A 22,405-nucleotide genomic window follows, 5' to 3' on the forward strand; every position below is an offset into this window, starting at 1 on the left:
TAAATATTTTATTTTCCAAGGAAAAGTGCCTACACACGTAAAGGTGTGATATATATTTAAAAGATTTGTGCAATGGGAGTGCATGACTTGATGTAAATTTTTGGACATACGCCATTGCTAAGAACTTTTTCTGTTGAACAAAAACAAAAAAATAAAATCAGTAAATAAATAAATAAAAAATACCCAAAAAAGACAAAAAACACACAAAATTAAGCAAACAATTGCTGTTGTCAACAAGGATATGAACACCACAAAATGTTCCGTAGCAGGAATATGGTCAACAAACAAAGAAAAACTAAGAAAAATGTACTAAGAGAACGAAATAACCCCCCACAAATGATGACAACACAAAAATATTGAGCCCAAAATAATTCAGCACAACAGTTGAAACGAGACAAAAACACGACAAAACGAAAAGTCAAACGAACACAAAAGTTTTACCAAAACAGAAACAAGCGACGTTTCGGGAACTGCTATCTGCTCCCGTCCTCAGGCAGAGACGCACATGGTACGGAAACACAGGTCGCAGTTCCCGAAACGTCGCTTGTTTCTGTTTTGGTAAAACTTTTGTGTTCGTTTGTCTTTTCGTTTTGTCGTGTTTTTGTCTCGTTTCAACTGTTGTGCTGAATTATTTTGGGCTCAATATTTTTGTGTTGTCATCATTTGTGGTTTTTTTTTCGTTCTCTTAGTACATTTTTCTTTGTTTTTCTTTGTTTGTTGACCATATTCCTGCTACGGAACATTTTGTGGTGTTCATGTCCTTGTTGACAACAGCAATTGTTTGCTTAATTTTGTGTGTTTTTTGTCTTTTTTGGGTATTTTTTATTTATTTATTTATTGATTTTATTTTTTAGTTTTTCTTCAATAGAAAAAGTTCTTAGCAATGGCGTATGTCCAAAAATTTACATCAAGTCGTGTGATATATACTTTCAAGTGTTAAACTGATTCACAATTAATGTTTTGCTGAATTTCAAAGTAATCTGTATTCATTAATATCATTTTGATTGAACCATGTTTACTTTGTAAAATATTGACATTTAATTAAATGATATGGTCTGATTTTCTCATTGACAGTAAAAATTTATATGCTTTACTTGCTAAGACAATGCATGTTACTCTATTTTGCGTATTTTTTTTGGTATTTATTAGTTTTTGCCTCAAGAACAAAATATAATAGGCCTACTTATTGTACGCTGTTTATTTAAGGTTCAAAGTATGAAATTAATATTCTTTAAATATAATGCAAAATTTTCCGGCTATAATTGTGTAATTGTGCCTTTCTTTAACCCAAGTATTTAACTGAAAAGTCATTTTCATGTTTAGAGATTCAAACAGCTTAAAATTTATCTATATTTTGAATCAAGTAAAACCAAATTAAATAATTGGCCCAGAAATGTAATTCTTCTGGAAGTAAGTGTGTTATTGTAAAATATAGGGAAGTGTCAAGTCGTGGAATGTTAAAACCAGATTCTACTGTATTATTATGCAATATATGTTTTGTGTGTGTGTGTGTTTTTTTTTACAGAGCTCAACATACGAATCAATTTATGAGCCTATCAACCCACGCCCTCCTAGTCAAATGTCATCTCGATCTAACTACTCATTATACGCTCCTTATGTTAGTGGATCTCAGAGCAAAGAGAGTTCTACTGCAACTCCAACTCCGCCAGTGGGGAAAGAAGCAGAAGTGGATGCTCTCACAGATCTACTTGTTCAATCTATGGATGGTTCAAGTGATTCAGATATATATGGTAATTTATGGTTGTGATACAGACTAAACAGTATAACCATTAAAGTTATATTGGGCTCTTGTGCAATAGAAGGAAATGTTTCTTCAGTACCGCCATAACAACATTTTGCTGTGAATGCTACCCGCCCATATCTTGCTCTGTGTCCTTGCATTCTGTCCACACAGGTTCATATTTTGTTCCTGGTAATTGTAGTCCCATGCTTGCTTTCATCGTTTCATCACACACTCTTTCACTTTCAGGTATTTTGGGTCTCTTGTTCTTTTCTCATATTTTCATTCATAATTTAATATTTGTTGGTCAGGTATACAGACAAATATGGTAAATCCTATAATCTTTGGTGATAGATATTTTTGTTCCAGTTATTTTTACACAATTTTAAAGCCAGCAATTGTCCTGACAATTTTACACATGTGCAGATTGTAATAGCGACATATCTATGAAATATAGCACTGAGAGTTGTAACACACAAGAAAAAAAAACTCACAAAGCTGAACTCATAAGTTATGATAAAGAAAACACATCACACCTGATTCAAAAATGTTGTCAGCTTGAGATGGTGGAAAATCTTTCAACAAGCCATACAGAGTGCATTCGGTTGTTTAGCACAAGATTTAGAATAAACAAGCATTATCCACTCATGCTTGCTCACTACCTGTCTATTGAAAAGGGTAGCAAAAGAGTTGTGTAAACAAAGGAATGACTTATTTGAACATGTTTTATGGCCTGAGATTTTATTTCTTCGTCACAAAGCAAGTCTCACATTTGAAAAAAAGTCTCCTTTCCTCTGCTGTTAAAGTAAGACTATGATGCCTCTGCAGGAATGCAGCATGTTTTACTGGAAGTTTGAGGAATTTTACTTCGAATCATTTAAAGAAAAGAAAATGAACTAAACAGTAGTATTAACCTCAACTCGTTCTCTTTGCCTATATGATGTTACCAACTCTTTTTGTTTTTGACCTAGTTTCATGTGCAAAAGAGACTGCGAGTAAAACAAACCTTGCATTAAATTTACTGCACTGCCATTTATTTTCGTGAGCCTGTATCGCTAATAATCAAACACTGAATTTATTTCCAATAATTCTACTGAATTTATTTCCATTAACTCTGGAGATTACCGGCTTCCGCAGATTAATAGAGGTAAAGTTGCGAAAAAATATTTTTGTTATTATTAAAAATTAGCAGAATATTTTTATCGTGTGCAATAAAAATTTAGTTAATAATTTTTATTGCTAAGGAGATCAAGACTGAAGTGTTTTGAAGGATAATATATTTGTGATTTCTGCGATTGTCGTATAAACTGGATATGTAGATAGGGCTTGTGTGTTAATATTGAATAAAATATATGAAATGACATATCAGACCGTACATGTTTTTATATCTGTGGAGGAAGAAAAAAATTCCATCGGAAATAATTTAGAAATTCAAAACTAAATAAATTTGAGAAAAAACAACACAATGTGCTATGAATGTGATTGATAAGTTATCTATGAAGAATTTATACCTAGGAATAGGTTTTTAAAGTGCTCAACTAGTGAGAAATTATCTATTATTTTTATTTTATCATTATTTGAATGTGTAAACTGTTTTTATCCTCTGCAGCTGCTAAAGTAATGTTAGTTGTGCCCTTTTGGTTTGCTGTATTATTTATACCATTGCTGTCTTTCCAGAAAATTTTGCTGTTTCTTCCTACTGCCATAGTTTATACAACATACAAGAGCTACTATCCTTATACCTAGTTGGTGCACTATACTGCAGCCCAGGAGACCTGAAAACATCGGCATCAACTTTTGACAGTCATTTCAGTCAACAGCTAGAAAGAAATCAATTTAAACATAGCCTGTAGTAGCTTGTTTCAACTGAAGAGATTTTTAGATAAGCAGTTTAATGTTTTAACACCTTCCCTGAAAGAAAATTCTTGGTAAAAATCCATGTTTTCATTTTGGCTGGAATTCAGAGCATTCTGGTTGGATGTAATTTATTAATTTAAACTGTCGTTTAATATTAATTACTTACAGTTATTTTAATTAGTTGTGAAGTTTTTCCAACCATCTACAAATACAGTGAAACCTCTATTTAACAAATCTCAAGGGACCAAAATTTGTTGTGTTTGTTGTAAAGGGGTTTGTTAAATGGAGGTTTCGCACGATATATTTCTTGTCATCATAAAGCTTCACATAAATGGCTAGAACTGTCTTTCTGACTGTTTAATACGATATGAGGAATTAAACATGAAAAAGTACATAGAATACACTTGTTTAATGGCCAACCATTTGATGCTTTGACATTTATCAATTCCCATCCCCAGTGCTTCCTGGCGTGCCTTTTATTGTAAAATCGGCCTTAAGACGTTGTTAGATGCCCTAGCCTCCATTAGCCAGTCAAAATTATCTTGTCCAAATCATAATTTTTTTTTTTTTTACATATTTTCACAAGTTTTCGATTTGTTCCTACCAGAGAAGCGTTCTTTCGATCTGTTCCCGGTTGGATAATATGGTCGAAAGTGTAGACGCCGGGATGTCGAAACGTTTAGCTATATCACTTTTTTTCCACCATCAACAGCATTTAAAATTTCTAATTTTATTTTAACGTCAATCTGTCGCCGCTTTTTAGGATTAGAATTCATTCTACAGTAGTACCGTGTTGATTTCCGTAACTACGTGTGGAAATAAATAAACAACAGTGAAAACTGAAAAAAAGGGAAATTGTACTCCACCATAGTTAAAAATATTTGCGTGTGCGCATCTATAACCATAGAAACGCAAAATATACTAGTTGTTCGTCTTGCCAGAGCGATGGTACGAGATGTTTCCGCCACTAGCGCCATTTTGAACAAAGTGTGGCATGTATACACGACGTGTGTTATCCATGATGCTTTATTTATTGTCTTCGGCGATGGTGCATATTATTTTACGGTTATACGCACATATTTTTTAAGCAGTGAATGCAAAAAAATTAGTGGATGTTTGGAGGAGATGTTTATTTTTGCGTGTTTTTCAAAAGCGGCAGTTCGTTGTAAAGGGAATTTCACTATTTCGGAACAAATAAAATTCGGTATTTAGTAGAGATGTGCGAGAAGTCCTTTTCAAAAACCGAGACGAGATCGAGACACAAATACTAAAATTCTCGAGAACCGAGACGAGATCGAGAATACAGTTTTTTTTTTCTTATTTCAAAATTGCAATTTGGTGTCAGTGAAGTTTTCCTCAACGAGATTTTAGATGCAATAAATTGGGCCCACCCTACTCTTTCCTCTTGAGTTCTTTGTAATTCTTGATGTGCAAATATCAACAGTTTTACATGCATAAGCTATTTAATGAAAGAAATGAAAGGACTACATATATGCTATAAAATATACATTTACAAAAATGAATCCACAAAAATAAATAGTCCTGCACTGTAGTCACATGATCATTTCAATAGCCTATTATTGAAAACAGTCAACTTTATTTGGTAGGTCACATTTAAAATCTGCTGTTTAAAAAGACAAGCTGCTCTATATTTTCGGCCAACAGATTCTCTCTTCTGGATGTAACAGTGTTACCAGCACTGCTGAAAAGCCTTTCGCTTTCCACCTGCGTGGCTGGTATGGCTAAATATTTTCTTGCGACTCTGGCAAGCGCAGGGAAACGTGACTGGTTCTGCTGCCACCACATAAGAGGGTCACTTGATCGGGGGATAACATTTTCACCAAGATAAATGGTAAGTTCATTTTCAACTCTTGGTGACTTTACTGAGGAACAGCTTGATTTCTTCAGATGTTCAAAAGTATTCCACAGAGAACAGCTGGCTTCAACTGTATCTGATGGATTTTCTTCTGGAACAGATGCTGTTTTTTTATCAACAACCACTTTGAGATCTGAAGTAATACGCTGCACACAAATAAGATTTTCGTGATCTTGCAGCAAAATGTTTTTGAAGCGTGGGTCAAGTACCATTGCAATCATGTCTTCTTTTACTGTTGTGTACAACGGAAACCTAGATTTAATACTTTTCTGAAGAGAAATAGCAAATGCAATTCCAGGGTTACTTTGTTCTTCAACATAGTTAGAAAGTGTTGCCTCAATGCCATACAGCAAAGGTATTTTGGAAGAGATAGTGGGAAATTTAGAATAACACAGCTCTCTTGTGGCTTGTTCTATTGGCTGTAACACACTTACTACATTAGCAGCAAGTTTCCACTCACTCAATGTAAAATTTTCTACTGCCATTGAATCTCCTAGATCTGCAGATAAGGGTACCTGCTGCTCAACAAGGCGGGAGAGCATTGTAAACTCACTGTTCCATCTTGTCGGCACCATTGGTAACAGCTCGTGTACAGGTTTGCTCAACTTTAGCTGCAGAGCATGAAGCCTTTCTCGAGCAATATTGCTGTGGCGATAATGTCCCACGATTGCCCGGCCTTTTGCTAGAAGGTCTGCAACATTGTGTTCACTTTTAGCATCTTGAACTGCCAACTGTAGTGTGTGGGCAAAACACCGTGTGTGAATCCATGATGTTTTGTTTATGGCAGCTGTGAAATTCTTAGCATTATCTGTAACTACGTACAATGGAATTGAATTGGTGGGAAAATTCCATTCCTCTATAGCTGCTGTCAACTTCTCTTGGATTGCCAGAGCAGTGTGCGAACCTGAAAAGTGGTAATTTCCAAGGACATGATATTTCAACTCAAAGTCTTTTGTCAAATAGTGACTTGTGAGAGAAATAAAACTGTCCTGCCTTGCGAATGACCACATGTCAGTAGTAAATGAAACAGACTGAAGTCCATCATCAACATCTGTCTTTATTTCTTCTGCAAGTTTGGCTTTTTCTTCACGGTAAATTTTTGGTACAATAGACCTGGAAAATGTAGTGCGAGATGGTACTTCATAACCTGGTTCTAGTTCATTGAGCAGTCCTTTAAATCCGCGATCCTCTACAATGCTGTATGGCTGAAAATCACATGCCATCATTACACCAATTTTCCTGTCAATTATGGTTTTTCTAGCTTCGCTAACTTTTTGTTTCTTTGTGACACAGTCTTGAATTGATAACTGTCTATAAGAATTTTCTTTTTGTTTTGTAGCTTTTTCCTTTGTTAAATCCAAATAATTCTTTTCGGCGGCTGGATGAAGTTTCAAGTGTCGTAAGAGACCACTTGTTGAACCAGTAGGCGTCTGAATACGTTTTTTGCACACTTTGCACTCACCCTCACCCTTTCGTTTTTCATAAAATTTCCAAATGTGCGACAATTTACGGTCTTGAACATTTCCAGAACTATCAGCCATTCTAATAATTACATGTATTAGCGCTGAAAATAATAAAAAAACTGGCACGATCTTTTATTTCCCGGTAATTTAAACTAAACTTAACCCCAAAAAGAAAATAAACAAAGTATTGAGCTCTTTCCATAGATTACGGGACACACAAACAGTGAGTGTTCACTTCTTGCCGTATCCGTGCCGTTGTTGCTAGCGATCCAAGCGACGTTCTTTCAAAATATGATATATTTTTAAAGTGCGACATGTATTGGTGTTCGTTTGTATTGTGAAACGTCACTGTTTCGAAAAAAATTTACGTGAACGTGGAAAATAAACAATAGAACATACACTGTTTTATGTCGGCATGTGGTGACTAATTCAAGTTTTTATTTTAAGTACCTAGTAGCTCTTTTTTTACGTGTAAGTAAAAACTTCGTTTTATTTAAATGCATAAGTAGACAATCAGAGCTAAGCAATACAAATTCTCGAAATTCTCGGAAATTCTAAAATGTTCTCGAGACGAAATCGAGAATATTTTGATCTCGATAATTTCTCGATATTAACGAGACTCGCACGTCTCTAGTATTTAGAGGTTAAAACAGCATTGATCTTATGGCGGTTCGGCGGGACCAAAATTTTATTTCGTTGCATGGGGTTTTTTGTTAAATAGAATATTCATTAATGGAGGTTTTACTGTAGTAAGAATGTGAACTGATAAATTTTATGGAGGCTGAGCTGTTATTTATGAAATGCTTATGTTGTGAACCCAATATTTTAGTATTTTGATTGCATGCTCAGGTGACCTTTACATACAAGCTCCTAGGTGATTGTTATTGGAAACTCACTTTTTGCAATACAGTAAAATTTAAACTGACTAGCTGATTGCAGAAATTTTATTTTTATTTTTTTAATATTTTTTCAGGGATCTGCACCTCATGTGGTGAGAGAGTGGTTGGTGAGGGATCTGGGTGCACTGCCATGGATCAAGTGTACCATATTTCATGCTTTACATGCCAGCATTGTGCCATACAGTTGCAGGGAAAGCCTTTTTATGCTCTGGATGGAAAGCCATATTGTGAAGAGGACTATCTGGTTAGTGCCTGCTGTTGTGCTTATTGTAGGTTTTAGGACATCAATAAACATCATTTCATAAATTTAGGAGTTGGTAGAGTTGGTGACGAGGATGACAATTTTGCATTAAGCAACCCGTAGTTGGAAATAAGAAATGGTTTGTTTTACTCTCTTCAACTCTGATAACAACAGTAGCTATACGATGCTCTCAGTAGACTCATAAACTGTTTATACCCATACTGTTTACACAATTTTGATTATGTACACACCACCAACTGGAAAAAGTTAAAGGGGTTAAAGCCAAGGGACCATGAAAGCCAATCATATGACACTATTATTTATGCATTGACAAAGCATTAAACTAACATTAGTTTGTTATCTTTAAAAGATTTGTGCAATGGGAGCGCATGACTTGATGTAAGTTTTTGGACATACGCCATTGCTAAGGCGTATGTCCAAAAACTTACATCAAGTAACATTAGTTTACAATCTGCTGTACTGTATACATATTTCACCTTTCATCTCTTTCATTGAATGTTTGTTTTAATGATAGAGTAAATTAAACATTTTATACCACTTTAGATTCACTATTTCTGACCACGGGATCATACCGGGATATTGCCTTTGCCACAGTAGTAAAAAAATTGATTAGCATTTGGTAGGATGTTGGTTTTAATTCCTGCCCAGCCTTTTTAATTTTGTTTTTCCAGTTTCTCAAAATATTTCCAGGCAAATGCTGGGATGGTTCCATACCAAAGGCTGTTGCCAATTTCTTTAATTATGATGTATTTATCTGTCTCTAATTACCTGATTGACGAAACATAACATCAACAGGTATAAACTTTTAACATTTTATTTTACTTTTAAACTTTCTTCACAAAATATGTTGAAATTATAAAATTGTCAAATAATATAATTTTTTCTTAAGTTTATATAATTTTTGTTATTATTATTATTATTATTATTATTATTTACAGTTCCCACTTGGGGTGTATATTTTCCAGTTCTTATAATTTTTACAGGACATCTTAATATTACCATTTATAAATGTGAAGCACGAAAAAAAAAAAAAAACAACACAGTGTAGTAAAAATTTCCCATTTTATTGTCTAGTCTTACCTGGCAGTGGATTTGATTGTGATGATTAAGAGCATGAATTATAATGCAGTGTTAAAAATTACATTGTAACTTTTCCATGAGTTTTAAATATAGTTTTCTGTGACAAAGTGCACAGTTGAAGATTTGAATGCAGGCAAAATTAAATTGAAACCTTTTAAAAAAAGTCTCATTCTGTTTTGTTTAATGAATTGCATTAGTAGCTGTTTACCAGATGATAGGCTTGATTTTTTCATACCTTTTATTTTCTAGGTTGTAAATTAGTTTGGTTTACAAATGGCTTTATATACCTACACATACTTTGTTGTTCTGTATCTTGTATTTGCTTCACTTTGCGCAGAATACCTTGGAAAAGTGTTCCGTTTGCATGAAGCCTATTCTGGACAGAATTCTACGTGCGACAGGGAAGCCATACCACCCACAGTGTTTTACGTGCATAGTCTGTGGCAAAAGTCTCGATGGTATTCCTTTCACAGTAGATGCAACAAACCAAATACATTGCATCGAAGATTTTCACAAGTGAGTTGCAAAAGTAATGTGTCTGTATGACAATTTAAGTACAGTAGAGCACCTCTCAACCGGAATCATCGGGGGCAGGTCTATTCCGGTTATGGGAAAATTCCGGGTAAGGGGAGTTGCAGTAGGGCCGGCCTCCTGGCCGGTTGAATAACCTTCATTCAAACAAGCTGGCAGGCACGTGTTTCTTATCTCTGTGGGTGGGTGCGTGCGTGAGGAAAGAGGAAGAAACAGAGTGGTCAGGGGAGGTATTAGGACTACAGCTGCGGTGTTGTGTTACTTTGGTGTTGACGTGCAAGTGATTCACACTTCCGGGAGAGTGTATAGTCACTGCCACGCACAGTTTACATTTCACATACACAACAATAACACTTCATGCATCTCGTCGACGTAATGCACGGGAAAGACTGGCTATAATTAGATCTCTGACAGACGTGTAATTAGCTCTCTGACAGACGTGCGCGCGCGCCTAGAATGCATGTACAGTCAGGCACAAGCAGAAACGTCTCGTCCCAGTGCGGATTTTTTTTTTTTTAAATAAGTTCTGGATATCGGGAGTTCCGTTTGTGGGAATTACGGTTGAGGGATGCTCTACTGTAGTACAAGTTTAAATTAGTATTAAATTATCTTTATCATGCACATTAAAAAGTAACTGAAGTTAGTCATAGTATGGCATAGCCAAAATTTCTGGAGTTAACCATACATACTTTAATTCCTTTTAGCATATAAACTTGAAAATTACATTAAATTAACAGTTTCTAGCTTTGCTTTTAGTTTGTTTCATAAACATATAAAGTTATTTTTAGTAGCTAGTAAAGTGTTGTATTAAAATTGTTTCAAAATAATACATAATCTTTAACATTCTGTCATAAATTTGCTTAATGTTAAAGGAAATTTGCACCACGTTGCTGTGTCTGTAAACTACCCATAATGCCGGAACCAGGGCAAGAAGAGACCGTAAGGGTGGTAGCACTTGATCGTAGTTTCCACATATCCTGTTACAAGTGTGAGGTAAGAAACTTAGGTAGTAAATGCCAATGTACACAGTAGTACAGCATGATGAAAACTTATTAATATATGTAGTTACATGTATGGAAAATACGTGTGTAAATTACACAGAAGGAATATTATTACTATTGAAAGTGTTTTGGCAGTAATTTGTTCATACTATTTTGATGTTACACTTATTTTTCTCTAGATTTGTTTGTTTTTAGTTAGTATGAAATAAACAGCACTATGTAGTTATAATTTAAATACCATGGGCTCGTTAGTACTCAACTAATTGAACATAACGACACTTTGCTGTTCACTTATGTTCTCTAAACTTGTATTCTGCAATTTACATGCAAAAAAATCTTAATCTAAAGTATGTATCATTGATAGAAACCCGGAAAATTCGCGAGTTAAATAACCTCCAGGATAGACTCCAATGTCCTCTACACACTTGGGCAAATGCCAACTGTTCATTGGTTGCTGACTTGTGAGTCGTCTCGACTGGGTGGCCTGTGATTCGACACATCTATGAGTGAGGGTCTCTAATTGGCCCTCAGTCCTCCAGATTAACAGTGAACCAACCAATGACAGAAGCAGCACTTAGGTATAATTATTTGAATTTTAGCATAACACGAAATGAACCCGCGAATTTTACGGGTCTAATCATGGATCATTTGCAAGTTTACAAAGTCGTATGACAAGTTTGAAATGAATTATGAATGATAGTTCGGTGATTTATATATTTAATTGATTATACATATGATAATTGTATAATATAATGTAATAACCGAATTAAGCAAACTGCATTAGAAAAATATTTTAAATATAAAAAAATGTTTTAAGTAAATTTTATGCATTAATATTCCTAATTTAGTTTTGTATATTTTGATGGAATACATGAAATTTACATCATTTTGTGAAATAAAATGATTTAATAAAGTATGCATAAATTGTAGGTACATTTTTTTACATGAAAAATATACATTGCAGCCATTTTAAACACAAAATTAAACTTATTATAACAAAAAATGCAATGCTGGGCTAAAACAAAAATACATCAAAAGCCAGAATTTTAAACAAATAGCAGAGATAAAGTTGAACAAATTAAAGGCGGACCTTGGTGACAAAATTTTCTCACTAGAAATTTACTGAATTTTATTTTCAAGCTGTGAAAGGTCACACAAGTAATCATGATTATGAACACTTGAATGACTTATTACAGTTAATTATATAATCTTCAGTAAATCTCTTTTGAGAATTTGGGTTGAAACATACTATGCAAGAGTGCTATCATTTTAATTTACAGATAAAGCCTTCAAATAATAGCAATGACAAGAAAATAAAACAAGGAACATGGTGTCTTATGTGGGTATCTGTTTGTTTTGAGTGCATGTATTTATTTTGTCTCAGGACTGTGGGCTCGTGCTGTCATCAGAAGCAGAAGGTCGTGGGTGCTACCCACTTGATGATCATGTCTTGTGTAAAAGTTGCAACGCCAAGAGAGTCCAAGCTCTGACATCTCATATGACTACAGAACTATGAGGCCATTCATAGTTATTTTAGAAAAGGTCAGTCAAATAACTTTGTGTTAGTAAAAAAAAAAACATTATGCATTCTGCAATACTTGCATTTAAAATCATGGCAGATTTGCAACTAGTAAATTAGAGTTTCAGGAATTACGTTAACATGTTAAATAATCTTTCTAATAATAGAAAACGTTAAGTTTATGCTTTTTTAAATCTTATTACAACTGAAATATATCTCCTACATCAAAAATATTATTTTGTAACTCATAAATGTTGGTAGTGCATATATAGGAATGTTATGCCCAAGCCTTATTATGTAAACAGTGCAGTACATGATTTATTAAATTTAGTTATAGGTGGTTCAATCTCAAAATGTTATTTAATATTTATTTAAATGTACATCTAATGTATTTAGGCATATGTATATTAGTACTGTATGATAATTTTAATGGAAATAGTGTTTTGATTAAAGTTCTCTCTTATTGAAAAAACACATTTGACTAGCGCTCTTCTCATTAGCGCTCTGTTTTACTAGAACGAATTAGGGCGTTACTTCGAGGGGCGTCTGTTACAGTTGTTTGTCTAGATAGTCAGGATAAAAAAAATAATAGTTTATTTACTTTGCTTTAACCATGTTTTTCAGTTATCCGTGGACCCCTTTCCATTCTTTACCCTGTATAATCAGGAGTCTACTGTATGATAAAAATAAAAAAAATAAAAACTATTGTTAAGCTGATATAGTTTTTTGGTTAAAATAAATATTACTTTTCAAGAGACCGTACCACTGTTTCAAACATGTAAACATTTTGCCTTATGGAAACCACTTCCCATTTATATTCTTATATTAATCCTTAACTTTCCTTTTTCTATACTTTTAATATAGAATGTTTAATGTTATCCTGTCAAGAATTATGTTGTTCTTAAATTATTGTTATTTTAAATTAATAATTGTAGATGGTTTATTGTATTTATATGTATTTTTATGTTTATTTGTTTACTGGTCCATCGTACAATGTTTGTGTTCTGTTCCTGTGTTTTGTGTTATGTCGTGCACATCCTAGAAGTCTTTTGACTGTTGGTGTGGATGGTACGAATGTAAATAAATACATAAATAAATAATTTTTACAAAAAATACTTCACAACTAAATGTGCAGTAAGAAAATCACTGCCATAGTGCCCGTTTTTATGGTTAGTTAAATCACAGGACAAAACATACAATCCAATCCCAGATTTTGCATTTTGAGTGTGTACTTCACTAAGGAAAAATGCCTTTATTACTGAACTGCTGTACAAATATGACATCCTATAGACTCACACTAACATACAAAATTCCATTCCGAGTAAAAATTTACAGATAATTATTACACTCTAATAGTCAAATGCTGTGCTGTACCTCTATTTGGTCTATTGCAGCATGTATTCTCGATGATGAATTTTTTTATGAATCAATACAATGTTTGCCTTTTTATTTGTCTGGTCAGACATGCTCTGAAATAACTTATTTACACAAGTGAAATGTTATATCTAAATGCTAAGTTATGTTATATTTGTGTAATCATGATTTAATGATCATAACTCAAGCCTTAGGAACCTCAATTAAATGGATTGTAAGAGTGCAAGGTTATAACTTAATTACAAAATGTTTAGAAACTTTCACTCATAAACAGCAGAGACTTCCAATAACTCTTATTTACATATTCATTTTTTTATACACATCAGATTTCTATTAGTTCATCTAGATTAACTGCCAAATTTTATTTTGATGAGGAATTTGTGATGTGAAAAATTGTTGGGAGAAAGGTTGTGAAACATGTAGTGTTGTCATTCTATTCTGTGGCACATATTATATAAAGTATGTTGCATTTACACATTATAAAAAGTAAGCCAAGTCTTCATTAATTTAATGAACTTTTCAAAATTAAATTTTATTTTTATGTTTTCATGTCTAGAGTATGTTTAGATGTTCCAACTTATGTACAAATATTTAACTCTATAAACAGTGATAATGAAACTAACAAAATATTTGTTTGTGGATGAAGATTTGTCTTCACAGCGTTCCTCTGGTATTTTAGTGGTATTTATTGATAATAATCCATCCCTTTATTTACTTGAATTATTTAATTTTTAATATTTTCTTTTGTTTCAGATCAGTTCGTTTTCATCACACCCACTTACGTGATATGCTTTTGGGAAGCTTTACCATGCAGTACTGTTCTTAGTTTTCATCCCTACAGTTTTTATTGCCTTTTTTGGGAAGCTTTGAAAAGTAGTTGACTACCATAGTAAAACTCCAAATGCCTTCCATTATTTTATTAGTTGATATTAGGTTCCTAGTAATTTTGTGTATCATTACATCCTTGTACGGAATGTTACATTCCTTTATGTTAGAAAATTTTTTATTATATATTTATTATTACCCTCCTGTAATTTTGTAAGAAAATGGCTAAACCAAAGTTTTTTGTGATATGAAATTATAGTGGGAAATACTAATAAATTTTGTGTTACATTAGGATATTATGAATTAATGGCTACTGGCACTTTTATGTTACTATGGTCTTTAGAAAAATAAAACCTGGTATAATGAGAGTATAAATTAATACAGAAAATTAACGTGATGAAATGAGTACAGTGCAGACATTTGTTTTTTAATTATTCTATTTTATGTCAACATATTTTACTAAACCATCCCCTCCCTCCTTTTTATTTTCTCAAAAACACTTGGCGGTAATACTATGCTTGTCGAGCTACAATGTAAGAAAGTGAATGTTGAAGGGAAAAAAACGTTCCTGGTAATAATCATGTAAACACTTAAATTTTTTAATACCGTAATGTTTATGTAAAATATTTGCATAAAAGGTAGTTTGGCATAACGTTATTTTCATTGTTAATAAAAAACACACTGACGTTAGTGACTCCAGTTATTGTTAAAGTTAATGCGCCAGACTTATTTATGTCTGTCGATCAGCTAAGGCTTATTTCAGTTAATTTTCTCTTCTGTAATTTATTTCTACTGGGGCACTTAGTAAATGTAGAAACATTTTGATACAATTTTTTGTTTACAATCTGTGCCAAAGCCGTTGTTGCTTGATCACAATTTCCAACATTGTGTTGGTAAATTTCTGGTAAAATATATTCACATTGCACATAGGCATTTTGCAATACTTGTAAACGAAGGCTAGTGAAAGAAATAAACAACTCTGTTATTTGACCTAAATAACTGTGTGAAAGAAATGTAAGAGTAGTTTAAGATAGAAGATTGATGATCTCACAGTTGTTCAGTGTCCTGTAGTGAACTCTTTCTATGTGGAAGGATTGGCCTTTTGTCATATAGGTAGGAGAAAGTTGTAAATTTGGAGTCTGTCACGGTGTGTAGCAGTGCAATTCACCTAGCAGTTATGAAAATACCACTGCATTCCAGTTGTACAAACGTTTATAAGTTAAATAATAGATTTTACACATTTCATACATGCTGCTCATAGAGAACTTAGTTCTGATTTTAAAATTGTGAAATTGACCGCTTGGCTGTTAATTATGTTAAGTTTAGATGCTAGGAAGGCAATTATGGTACTTAAAGACTGTTATGTGTTTTTAATTCACAGAATAAAAGAAAACACATTTCTGCACAGATACACAGTTGCAAGATTCACTGGATTAACAACTTCATTAGGTATTGGGAGTTGATCGCACAATGGTTTATTATTAGCTTTTTCTTTTATTTCCAGTGAACTTGGCTGCTATTAGTGGACAAGGATTTGTGGAGTGACAAATGAGGTGGATCTATCGGTGGCAGAACAGATAATTTGGCAGATGTGAAGTGAAAGAATATATATTGTGATTTATTTTACTACTCAGTTCAAGGAACTGTGTGGATTTAGCATTAAAAGATTGTTAATTTTTAACGTCATAGTTTTGTTCTGAGCAATTTTGTGGTTGGCTCATGTAAGAAATTGTCTTTCATCCATTCACAAAAATGTGATGTCTTGGCCAGCTTTTTGTGTTTTATAATATATTCGTTGGAATAAATAAAGTTTTTCAACCATAAAGATTTATATCATCAACATTGTTTCAGCTTGTTTTTAATGCAGCCTATATGTAGGGGCCGGAAAAATTAGCAACTTGCTATAGATGCCATTTTTTGCTAATTTACACTTAAGAGCTATTTTTTTTTACTAATTTTCAACTTAAATATGTACTATTTTTTTATAAATAAATGCTTTTTTCAGCCAAATTAGTTTAAAATATCATTCACTTGTAAAAATATCCTTTATAAAATGTGACATTACTGATACATATGTTTTGATAGTTTTGAAAATCGTTGTACGAAACGTATTTTCTTACATTTGCGTTTTTAATCTAAAAAGGCATGAAAAAATTTTGTTTTTGTGCAAAACTGAACTAAAGGGTTACTTTTAGGCATTTATGTATTTATGAATATTTAGTTTATACCATTTGGATTTAAATATTAAGTTTAAAGTTAGTTTAATTTAAAATGATAATTTCACAATAAAATATTCTTATTTATAAAATAATAGAGATGCTAATTTTGGAAAAATAAATGCTAATATTTCCAGTCCATACCTATAAATCATGTGCCATATTGTTTTAATGATGCAAAAGATATGTGGAAGCCTCTTTTTTATACATAAATACATACACATATATATAAATTCTTCAGATGTTTATGTTCACCACCAAATGTCACTAACAATTTTGTTTCAATATACATATTTCACATTTACTGAATTTCACATTTACTGTGTTTTAAAGCATAACTCTTTATATAAAAATTTAATTTGTTTTGATATAGACTGATTTAACTTTTGTGTATAATTATAGTTCTATAGCTATGGTTTATATTTAATTAATTTTTAAAACCTATACTATGGAAAAACATATTAGAAACAGTTTTATTTTAATATTTTTAATTTGTGCGAGGAAAAGCATAGGGAATATGAAAATGGAAAATGTCAGAGGTTGTGTAACTATACATTTATGATAACTGTTTTGTAGATAAAAGTAGTTATGTACTGTTTTCATGTTCAAAAATTGTTCTATGCTGATATTATAGAATTTTTAGAAACGGTGTGTGGGAAGTTAAAAATTTGTTTTATCTATAAATGTATTACATCTTATATGTTACTCATTAGAAAATAAGGCATATTTTTAGTATATGGAATATAATAAAATTTTGTTAAAACCCTCAAATATTAACTAACACTAAAACTTGTGAAGGAGACATGGTTATATAAAGTATAATAATTTTGGTTACAAAATTTCAGTTTTTTAAAAAAAGTTTGTATAATAAGACTGCTGTTAACTAAAACTGCTTTATATTCAAGAAACAATTTTCTGGTGTTAAAATTTGTAAATTCATTAATTTGCACTTATTGGAACTAGACTTCATGCATGTCTCTCTTCTGGAAAAAACATGATTTTACTTACATAGATCATGATTTCATTTAAGTTTATTGTATTCTGACTGGCATTTAAATATTAGTTTTTGAACATTAAGTAATATGTTTTATCTACAGAATCCTTGATATCTTTAGATGATAAGTCACTACATTCACATAGCAAGAAATTGAACCAATTTTTGTGGAGAGTTAAACAATGGTATGACTAAGAATTCAAACTAATTCATAAGTTTATGTAGTCTTCATTGTGTATTTGAGGATTCAGTTTATATTATTTACAATGCCATAAAGTTGCCATTTAGACATCTGTAAAGAATAGGGAATCAATTTTTTAACCAGTAATTGTGTCATAAATAATTATTTGGCCATGTGATTTATATTAAATTGAATTACAGGTCATTAAGTATGTTATAAAGTGTTCTTTCGAGATGGATATTCTGCTGCCATTTTTTAATTGATTAATCACTGTTAAACCTATTCACTAAATTTTTTGTTTTATTTCAGCCTGTAATAATTCTAAGCATTTAAGTGTACTTAAAAAAATGCAACGAATAACTCCTATTTTATGTGTTTTTTTATAATGTGTCCTTTGGTAACACCTATTTTTTCATCTTGCACTTTTAGTTTTTTTCCTGTAAGCATCTCTAGTATTTCATGTTAGATTTTGTGCTCAGCAATGTAAAAAGCAAATACAAAGCTAGACATTGAAAAATTGAACATAAAGGAAACTCTTTCCAAGTACTTTACAAAGAGGAAATTTTTTATGTGTTGACTTAACAGCATAGTATCAAGCATGATGAAATATTTACAGTGACCAGCAATATGTAATTCATGTTTAGTGTGTTTCTTAGTAAATACTCCCTTGAAAAAACATTATTACAGTATTGGTTTTGACATCATGCTATTGACCCTCAGAATGTCACAAATGTATAAGCACGCATGTTTTTATCAAAGTTGATTTTACCCTCTGTGTAAATATCCTACCAACATATGGTAATGCACAAATGCAATATAAAAAAAACATGAACCATGGTAGTATGTTGGTACTTAATAGAGGATGGGCTGTTATGAAGTTTACTTGGAGACAGTTTGGTTTGGCTACAAAGCCAGTAAGCAGTCACTGTCAGTAGTCAGCTACACATGCATGCATCGATAGAACCAACCCACATATGCCACATTGCATGAAATTCAGACAGTAAAAAAGTTTTTGCAATATAAGTTCTAAAGTGGCAACTTTGCAATTCATTTGGAAACTATAAAATAAGTCTGGAAATCTTTGCTATAGGGCACAAATTAGCAAATGATATGGGAAATCTCTATATCCAATTAAGAGATAATCTGATTACAAAATCTTGTAGTGTCTCTTATTGTTTTATTCAATAGAGAATATAGAAGGAATGTCAGGTGATAAACCACAATGGCTGTGAAGAAAAAAAAAATAACACTATGAGCCTAATGTTGGGTAAAAACTAAATAATTCTGTATGAAAATTTTATTGATAAAATTTATAATCAGCTTCAAAGCACTGCAAAAACACCTAACCGAACTTACATGAAAGCAGAATACAAATGTTAAAATCTTTTATTGCAAAAAATATAACAATATTGAAAATGAATACCAAATTTACATTACAAAACATTTTTAAAAATATGCCTTGCTTTATGATTTGAAATATATCTTTAAATAAGAGACTGATATGCACAAACTATTCTACACAGTGATTGTTAGCATAATAGCTACATGGCAAGGGTGTGTTTTTGAAGCCCATCTGCAGTATAACTCGTTCCTTTTTAGAGGTTGGTTGCAAGTTTCAAAATTTTAAACTTATGCAATTATGGGATTCTGCCACCTGAAGTGTTTGCGTGAATAATTATGTGCACATAATTAAAACAATTTTCATAAAATACAGAATTTGTAAATATGTAAACAGTGTAATGTGCAGAATGTAGAAGAAATCATGTTTTAGTGTGGGGTAACATTGTAATAATCTCCCACAATTTACATTTTCCTAGTTTATTTTATGAATATAATGATAACATGATAAGAAATTATTACTTGAATACTTCCTTAGATCCCTTTAAAGCAATGGGGGGCCATATGTTGAAATAAGTTTGATTTTGTTTCTATACTTTTAGATTTAAAAATTTAAATCATTATTTTTTTTACCTTTGTTTTAGGTTATCAGGGTGGCCACTCACCGGGAAAACCGGGAAAACCGGGATTTATCAGGGAAATCATGTTGATCGGGAATTATCAGGGAAATTTCAGGGAATTTTTTTAATAACCGGGAATTTTTTGTGTCATGTATATTTCCCTGCCAACCATTACGGATTTTCCGTAATTATTACGGATTTAACACAATATTACGGAATTACGGAACATCGCTGGTTTATTACGGAAACGAGGCTTTTTGCTGCTGGGTAACGGAAAAAAAATTCCGTTTCTGGTGTGCGTGTTTCGTGAACGCAGTTCGAATACATCAGGTGGTTGCGCAGATAACGGAACTGATAAATGTGCGCATGTACTGTCGAAATAAGTAGATTAATTGTTGTGGTTTGTAATAGAAATGGTACGGTATTACGTCCGTTGTACGATACAACTAGTACATATTCTCGGACTTTTCGTCTGTTAGCTACTTACATCACGATAATTTTTGTACGGTACTTTGGCTAACCTGTCTTGTGTTATTTACTTTCTTGAAAGCCTTTTTTTTCATCAAAGTGTTTTTGTCGTGTGTACAGACGAGAAACCTTTTTATGTTGTTCGATAGTGTTGTGTTCTTCAGTGCCGGTTGTAGAAATGAAGCGTGTGACAGAACAATGTGTATCTGGGTCAAAAAAAAAAAGAACGTTATTCTTCAGAACTTTCGACCAAACTATATAAAATAATGGCCATGCTTGTCATCTTCAAATGTTTTTGAACGCCACGCTTTTTGTAATGTATGCACGTGTGACTTTTCGATTGCGCATGGTGGAAGGGATGACTGAGGACGGCATATTGAATCAAAGAAACATGCAGAACATTTTAAAGCCGTGACGAGCAATAAATCTATATCGTCGTTTTTCGCTACATCTGAAGAAACGAAAGTAACAAACGCAGAGTTATTGTTTACAAGTTTTTTGGTAGAACACAATTTACCGATAGCAGTAGCCGATCATTCGGATAATTTGTATAGAGCTATGTTTCCGGACTCAAAAATTGCACAGAAATACAGCTGTGCGAGAGCAAAAACATCTGATTTAGTGGAGTATATGGCTGGTGAAACTAAATTGAAACTGTTGAATCTTTAGTAAGTGGACCATTTGCTTTAGCTACAGATGGGAGTACTGATTGTAATGCAGTGAAGATTCATCAATTAGTTGTTTCACAACTAGAAATGTTACACTTCAAAAATGAATTAAAGAACAGTTATCAAAAGTTGTGTGAAAAAATGTTTGAGCACTCGCCACTGAAATACCCCATTACATAAAACAAAACACAGACTGCATGTCATTGAACGGGACGCTATAATGTAAAGTGACATATTTAAAATGTATTTGTTATTTAACGAACTTCCGTATGTATATAATGAAGAAAATACAGCAGGGTGCTAAGATATGAGTAATCTCTTTCTATAATATATTTTTCATCAAAAGTATGTTTTTTTTTGTAATTGTAAATATCAGGGAAATTTTGAATTTTTAATCAGGGAAATCAGGGAAAAATCAGGGAATATTTTTGGTGACTGTGAGTGGCCACCATGGTTATGCAATCACTTTTTTGTCACAAAATTTGGCAGGGATATTAATCTTGTCATGTTATTTGAATTATTTCTAGTGATATGTTTTTGTGGTTTTGTAGTAATTGTTTGTACCAACATTGATTTTAAATGTATAATTCTTTATTATTTACTTTAATATATTAACTTTACAATATTGTAGAAAATATGTGTATGTGATTTGTAATGTATACGTAAAAAAATGTGATTGTTAAATGTTTTTATATATGCTTTATAGGCTAGTTATGCAGTAAATGGTCTTGAGAATATGAAGATATATCTGAATTATTTACTTATAGATTTTGTGTAATGAAATGGGCATATGTTTGGATTTGAATATAAAAAATTAATTGTTAATGTTGTTCTTTTTTTTGTATCTAAAATAATAGCTCTATCTTGTTACTAGCAGTATTATAGAATTGAACAGTTACCCCAAATATGGATCTAAATCACATATATGGATATACTCTTACATAGGCTACATTGTTTAAAAAAAAGAAAAAAAAGTTTTATGGTTAGATCTGTTTGCATTGTAATGCCAACTTTTCAACAAACACAAAATGATTATCATTTCAGAAATTGAGCTTTGTAAATTATTTGCATTGTTACCTGTTCTTATAAAAAAACACTGTTTTCACATTTATGTTGGTTATATCTCATTTCTGGGTAACTGTTCAATTAATAATACCTATTTTTGATATAAGTACATCATTCCTTATTCTTCTATGCCCTTAACAAATAATTCTGGTTTCATCCATAGTTGCTGTTAGTGCCTGTATGATTACTCTTGCTTTGAAACTTCACTTTTATTTTTTTACGTTGATTACCACACTTGTGCATCCTGCAAATCTCATCACTTCCGTTACTTACATAGTGTGCAAGTCTTATGAATTATATGCCTGCACTAGTAGCAGATCCAGAAGCTCATAAACTATTGAATTAATGCTATTTTTGTCAGATAACTCCATATTATCCAATATAAGTTTTTAATAAGAAATGTATACCTAGTTTAGCCCCTTATCCT

General features: G+C 32.3%; 1 protein-coding gene across 2 annotated transcripts in view; it reads left to right on the plus strand.

Annotated features, from left to right (window-relative positions):
* The window catches only part of LOC134529117 (lipoma-preferred partner homolog), a 61,511-nt gene extending 39,773 nt beyond the window's left edge, over positions 1-21,738 (plus strand). For both annotated transcript variants that reach the window (XM_063362870.1, XM_063362871.1), the window contains 6 exons: positions 1,526-1,751; positions 7,911-8,080; positions 9,516-9,694; positions 10,582-10,702; positions 12,095-12,252; positions 14,357-21,738. In XM_063362870.1, coding sequence (XP_063218940.1) covers positions 1,526-1,751; positions 7,911-8,080; positions 9,516-9,694; positions 10,582-10,702; positions 12,095-12,226 — 828 coding nt within the window. In that variant the 3' untranslated portion in view covers positions 12,227-12,252; positions 14,357-21,738. The remainder of the gene's footprint in view (positions 1-1,525; positions 1,752-7,910; positions 8,081-9,515; positions 9,695-10,581; positions 10,703-12,094; positions 12,253-14,356) is intronic.
* Positions 21,739-22,405: the final 667 nt, after the last annotated feature.

This window comes from Bacillus rossius, chromosome 2 (genome assembly GCF_032445375.1).
Source record: "Bacillus rossius redtenbacheri isolate Brsri chromosome 2, Brsri_v3, whole genome shotgun sequence".
In the NCBI taxonomy this organism is placed as follows: domain Eukaryota; kingdom Metazoa; phylum Arthropoda; class Insecta; order Phasmatodea; family Bacillidae; genus Bacillus; species Bacillus rossius.